The 6,560-nt window shown below is 36.4% G+C and overlaps 1 protein-coding gene across 5 annotated transcripts; it reads right to left on the reverse strand.

The window, feature by feature from the left end:
• Positions 1-1,200: 1,200 nt before the first annotated feature.
• LOC102709339 (U4/U6 small nuclear ribonucleoprotein Prp31 homolog) lies at positions 1,201-5,729 on the reverse strand. 5 transcript variants are annotated; one of them, XR_005811085.1, is made up of 9 exons: positions 5,600-5,729; positions 4,777-4,839; positions 4,562-4,692; positions 3,115-3,714; positions 2,934-3,011; positions 1,945-2,822; positions 1,724-1,799; positions 1,581-1,627; positions 1,201-1,484 (listed from the first exon to the last, which is right to left on the reverse strand). XR_005811085.1 is itself a non-coding variant. In XM_040520535.1 (4 exons), exons 1-4 carry the CDS (start codon positions 5,600-5,602, stop codon positions 3,822-3,824), a joined length of 228 nt encoding a protein of 75 aa, XP_040376469.1. In that variant the 5' UTR covers positions 5,603-5,729; the 3' UTR covers positions 3,745-3,821. The 5 variants fall into 5 exon arrangements, 1 of the variants encoding a protein (XP_040376469.1); XR_005811087.1 differs by having other exon boundaries at positions 3,115-3,734; XR_005811086.1 differs by lacking the exon at positions 4,777-4,839.
• Between the last annotated feature and the right edge of the window lie 831 nt (positions 5,730-6,560).

Raw genomic sequence — 6,560 nt, forward strand, 5'->3', positions numbered from 1 at the left:
CGCGTGTACTGCGTGCGCACCACAGCGCAAGCCAATCTAGAACCTCACACTGTAGCTTCCACCAATGTGTGCCAAACATAATTGCTATAGTTTCCGTTCTTTACTGGGAGTAATTGTATTTGTAGTTGTTTCACATGAACTTAGGGGGTGCCAGAACAGAGGCATTGCTTTGGAAACTGTTCTGATTTAGCTCAGGTTTGCGATACTGGGTCTTAACCCACACTTATCTAAACCTCAAGAAATGCCATCATAAACCTGGTTAAGAGAGTCAAAACCCAGGAATTCATCCCTAACTCCTGCAAATTCGCAGATCTACCACTGATGCAGATGGTGAGAATCAAGGAGGCAACATATCTATCTACTTTATACCCTATAGTGCACCAACTGATACTTTAAGAGCATGATGAATGGTGAAATTTGTTTGGTTGAATATGATTATGGATAGATGAAATTGTGCAATATCTGAAACATCAACTTATTTCAATTATTTGATTTTTATTAGCAAATGTCACCATATGTTAGCATAGTTACGTTTAATATGACTTGAATTGAATTAATGTGCAACTAAGCCTATTTTAGAAAAATTAATTTGACTCAGTTAAATGTCATATTAATGAAAATATTATGATATATATTGCTGATGTGAGGCAAGGGGCGGCAGTGTGACCGCAGTCAGACCAGAAGAAAGGACAACGCATCACGATATCAGTGTCGAGTGAAAAATTGAAAATAGGTCGACCATATGAAAGCAGACATGCAGCATGGACCATCAGGGCAAACGAATGGATGATAAAGATACATTGGCTTCTAGCCATCTACTAGTCTTCAGATGACAAGAGGCAACAGGCAACTCCTCAACTGTACCAGGCAACGTCAAGATCTGATCACTACGAACTGGTACCTCACTGTTCTACAGCCGTAAGGGACCAGGCCTCCAGGGTCGTTGGATAAACTAGATAAGAGCACCACCGAGGCCAAAACTGTGGGCACCGGAGCACACAGATTCAGATTACGAAGTCACACCAGTCTTTTCATGCCATCATCATGAATGGATGTGGATTGCGAAAAAAAATCACCAACGAAAATTGCATGATTATTCTTTTATATTCCCTTTTATTCCCTCGAAACAGTTTCCTGATTATTTAGGTGATAAGGCTAAGTACGCATGTAACACAACTACTTGCACGACTAACAAACGGCTGACAAAACAAAACAACCATATCAGCATAACTCTATAGGCACGTCATTGCATACTGGCTTTGATCTCTACATTCTGTAAGTAAAAGTGTGAGCAAGAAGCTAAGAACCTGATTTTCATGAGCTATCACATCTTGGGATTCTGAACTTCTGATGGCTGTGAAAATGGGAAGAGGCTGGCACCTTTCCTCAGATTTTAATAGTTTCCCAATGTCTGAAAAATAAGTGCTCCGGGTTCCACTGGCAGAAAGGTCGCTATAAACCAATGGATTCGAAAGTTCCATTCCCTGAAAGAAATAATAGCAATAGTCAGACATGAAAGGCGAAAGAATTTATGCAATTAAAAAAACAACAAAAAGGGAAGCCAAGGTTATGTGGCGAACCAGCTATTCAAGAAGGTATAAACCAATGGATTCGAAAGTTCCATTCCCTGAAAGAAATAATAGCAATAGTCAGACATGAAAGGCGAAAGAATTTATGCAATTAAAAAAACAACAAAATGGGAAGCCAAGGTTATGTGGCGAACCAGCTATTCAAGAAGGAAAACGACGAGGTGGCTCCAGTTTAAAGCAAGAACTTACTTGAACGAGTTATTTATCATCCTTAAAAAAAATAGCTCAAGGTATCACATTTTTTATTATAAAAAATTAGTACCTTAAGAAACATTATACCTTGAAGGATCAAAATTTTACACTAAAATTTTTGATACCTCAAGATACTTCCAAAAATGGTAAAAAAAAACCCTACTTGAACTGGTAAACGACAGAGTTGATGTTAACCCCGACCTTGCCTCACTCCTGTTAGAACTCCACGCCTTCAATCTAGTATCAAGAAAAATAGGAAAAAAAAAAGGTAACAGAGGATCATGTGAGAATATGTTGCAAACAATGTAAGAAAAGAGTGCAAATTAAATCCATCATATGAACTTCCTGAGAACGAGGTTGAGAACTGTATGATAACTTTAGAAATACTAGATAAATATGTGTGCATTGCAACAGGTTATTGAAAATAGCAAAATTAGGTCTGGTTAAAAATACTTTTAATTGATTGAAACAAGATTACATGTATTATACCGTGTTTAAAAAATACAAAAAAAATCATCAGAGAACAAAAATACCATGCTTAGAAAATTGAATTGTAGAGTTGTGCAAATACAAAGAACAGTTAGAGCATTCACATGTTATGTTATTATAATGGCTCACATGGTAGTGATGGTGGTGATGGCAGACTCACCACCACCACTTTTGTCTAGTAATCTAGAATTCTAGATACATAGATAAGTGAGGATAAATGCAAAGTAGCTAGTAGAGTAATATCAATCCTATAAGAAGGAAAGACATAAGCATAGCAAAGTGGAAAAAAGGGAAAAAAGAATATTTCTTTCTAACAGTTTTTTCTCTATTAAATCAATTATGCAATTTTTGCACACTACCATAGCAAACTCAGGTTTGCTACTCTCCATACCATCCTATGTCTTATCATTTCAAAATAAAATGCCAACAAATAATGACAAATGAAACTGTTCATCGTTTGGCAAACTTAGCAGCAAGTTTGGGCCAGCTAAGACATGTAGTTTCCCCCTTCCTGCCTGTCCAAGCAAGCCAAACCTTTCCATAAGCCATCACCTAATAACAGAAAGTAAATAGACAATCAAAAAGAATAAATGATATGCCAGATCCAGCCATGCTGAAACTAAACAAAACACCAGTCTGATGTTCACGCATAGAGCAACTAACCTAATGAGCTCTCCTCTGGCACACCAAACTACCAAACTGCATATGATTGCCAGCTTCATCATGTCAGGCTGTGCATATCTGCAAATCAAGTTTCAGACGAGACAAACAAGTAACATAATCAGAGAACTAAACACTTTTTTATTATTATTTTTACATTTACATAAAGTTTGAAATAACTAACCTTTATTTCATTTTCCAAAGCTGACGACCTCCCCACTTCTTTTTAGGGATAGAGCTTGGAAACAGGAAGTGGCTTTGGGAGCTTTGCAGGTGGTAATTCTTGAGATTTTTCAATCTACTGATGATTTTCCTCTAACAAGTTCTGCCCAGCTTTTCCAGTTTGATCATCTCTTATGGAATCAATCCTTGCTGCTAGTGTTGATTTTGCAGCTATAAGTCTAAATGCATGAGTTCTTAATGATGGGATCATGCTTTGAAATCCTTCAGTTTGTTCGAAATAACCAACATGAAATTGGATGTTGAGGTAGAAAGTTTAGACCGATTTGTCTTCTTTGCACCGAGAAGCTGCAAATTACAAGCAGGCATTTTTGCTAATGCTTCCAAACGACCGGTGGCTCCCATCAGTTTTGAGGCACAGCACTACCAACAATGGCAGAAAGGTATGGTGCAATGCATCCCATTTGACTCTAAAAAATCAAGAACTTTCCTTTTTGCTTGGTCAAGGGTAAGAGCTCCGTCACATGCTTTGATTGTACCATATTCTCTTCAGAAAGAGGCTCCTTGCTAGTTATTCATTCAGTCATCATAATTCACATTATGTCTGCCGATAGCAAAAAAAATCTTTCAAATCAACATGAGTTAAATCCATCTCATTTCCAATCTTCTTGGCAATGCAAGCATAATCAATTGGATGGTGAATGCGGGATTCTAGTAGAGGAAGCTTTTGCATGTACTTGTCCTGTATGAAATTATGGATGATAGTGACCTCATTATCAATATCTACTAATAAATCATTGGCATCAGCCATAAGATGATGCTCCAAATCTTTTGGGAAGGTCCCTTGATTGGGAATAATTGTGCCACTGTGAAGTGCATCTTCAATTTTTCTAAGTAAACATGTGAAAATTGTCGGTACATTGGCTAAATGAAATTAATGACATAAGAACCTTCAAAGTTTGAGAACTGATATTACAGGAGATGGAAGACTAGACACAGGACTTCTCACAAAATATAATTGTACTTTCCAGTATAATACATTGATGGAAATACGAGTGCATTATAATAAGACAAAATGTATATTTGTTTACGCACTCTAAAATCCACCCAGAAAACTTTGTTGAACTATTCAGCATGAAACCAACTGGGAGTGTGGAAAATAGTAACACTACAGTTAGTATGAAAGGCTCAGTTCAAGGTTTATATGTCACTCAGTAATTGTAAGTTGTAACTTTACCTGCACATAAGTTCTTATGTTAAACCATTTGACTTTTGCAGTAGTGGAAAAACAATGGGAAAACATTAATTCTCGGGCAGCCTTCAGTCACATGGTTATTATTTTTGAAGAAAGTAAAGAAGACGTGTGCACCACCATCACCATCATGCAGCTTGAATATATTACAATTATAGATTGTAGACAAAAGTTGGGTTGTACAAATTCAGTTACTTACTTGCATAATGCCGTTATAACATTAGTCTTATGAAGCTTTGAGGCATTGTTAAGATCATTGTACTTAAATTCGCAGCAAGGCATGCCATCACCATCCTCTTCCATACTCCTTGTGTCTGCATCTTCCTCTTCCTACAAAAACGCCCATAAGTTAGTACAGCCATTAAAACATCACTATAGCATACGATTCCCTACACTTCACAGAAATCAACTCACAGGATATGCTTCATTGTTCGATAACTCATTGAGGTTAGCGAAGAAAGAATCAGGAAGGCTAGCCTGAAAAAGTGCATTATTAGCGGTTTGTATTTAGTTGGCACACTGAAAAACTACATATGCATAACAGAAAGTTGACTCTGGAGGCACCAACATTGATTGCCACCATGATAATTGGACAGATTGAAAGGTATGCATTTAACCATTTGATAACAGATAACATTAACATGACTATTTTATCAATCCAACAGAAACACTATGGAGATAAATCGTGTGGGATACACAAGAATATGATACCCATACAGGTGCAGAAGATTCTACACTTCACATGAACCACGCTCCTCTAAAAATATACAATCTACAAGTATTCCCCATGGGCGTAAAGCCACCAACCAATTCAATTCAAGTGGATACTACTAGGTTCACCAATACATAATAAGCTAACATGGTATGGTTGCTGAGTAGGTCCGGAGTAGAGAACTAACTACAGTTTGTCCACATAATTTCAATAAGACGAAATCAGCACCCACCACTGGACGCAAAATTTCCCACCAAGGTACAACCCAACAACACCGAATCTGCAGTAGCCTAAACCCCAACCATCGAATTACATGTGATCGAAGCAGAATTACAACTCAGACTCAGGTTCCTCTACATAATCGCGGTTCAGTGGTAATGCCAGAAAAAAAATTACAGGATTTAACCTAGGAAAAAGCATCCGTCATTATCTGAAAAATAGGAAAAGGCATCCGCGATCGAGACGATCTAGACGATCAAATAGCAGCATGAGACCATGCGAAACATGAAAGTGCGTGGAACTCACCATGGCTCCAGGCCGGATCTCCTCGGTTTCGGCGGCGAGAGCACCGGGGCGACCGGGGTGCGAGGCGGCGGCGAGGGCAGCAGGCCGCCGCAACTAGGGCACCATTCACGCCGTACGCGCTCACAGCCCCACTGAGATAAATGGTTACGGAATTTGAACGATCGGTTCGATTTTGATTTAGCCATGTTTAGTCCTAAATTATTTTTCCAAAAACATAAACGGTGTATTTTTTTAAAAAATTATAGAAAAATTACTTTAAAAACTATATTAATTTATTTTATATTATTTTATAATTAATAATTATATATTAATATATTAATATGTTTTCTGTTCGGATAACTAACTCCCAGCTGTATGCGGCCTATTACAAAATGAGCCCACTTTTAAGCTAGCACCTATTTCTTTTCACTTTTGTTAATATTTAATTTTGACTTAGTTTTATTTATAAATTATTTTTATTTACAAGTATAAAGTTTGGCCTTTTTGCTAAAAAAGCGATACAATGAGGGACTGGATACTTTCTATTTCGTGTTATAAAATATTTTATCTATATAAAATTTATATCTATTAATATACATATATATATTGTTTGTATATATCTTTAAATTTAAATTTATTAGTACATGTATACAATGTATAGTTGTACGTAATCATAATTATTTTAACGTAACTAGTACACTTTAATTTAAAATGATGTCTTTTAGAAAGAATGCTAAAACCAATTCAGTTACGGGTCAAACCATTTTCACTTTGAATTGTAACTTAGTGCAGAGAAAACATAAAAACAAAATTTGATTGACGTAAATTTAAAAGTGTAAATGACCACTTGCCTATACTCGTAGTGGTCCTCCTATTTTGAATTTTTTTCAAAGGAAGAAAACTAAAACCTATATATCAAACTATTTATAAACTATTTTAATAACATACTAATAATATATTTTAATAAAATTCTGTTACAAAG

Source organism: Oryza brachyantha, chromosome 2 (assembly GCF_000231095.2).
Source record: "Oryza brachyantha chromosome 2, ObraRS2, whole genome shotgun sequence".
NCBI lineage: Eukaryota > Viridiplantae > Streptophyta > Magnoliopsida > Poales > Poaceae > Oryza > Oryza brachyantha.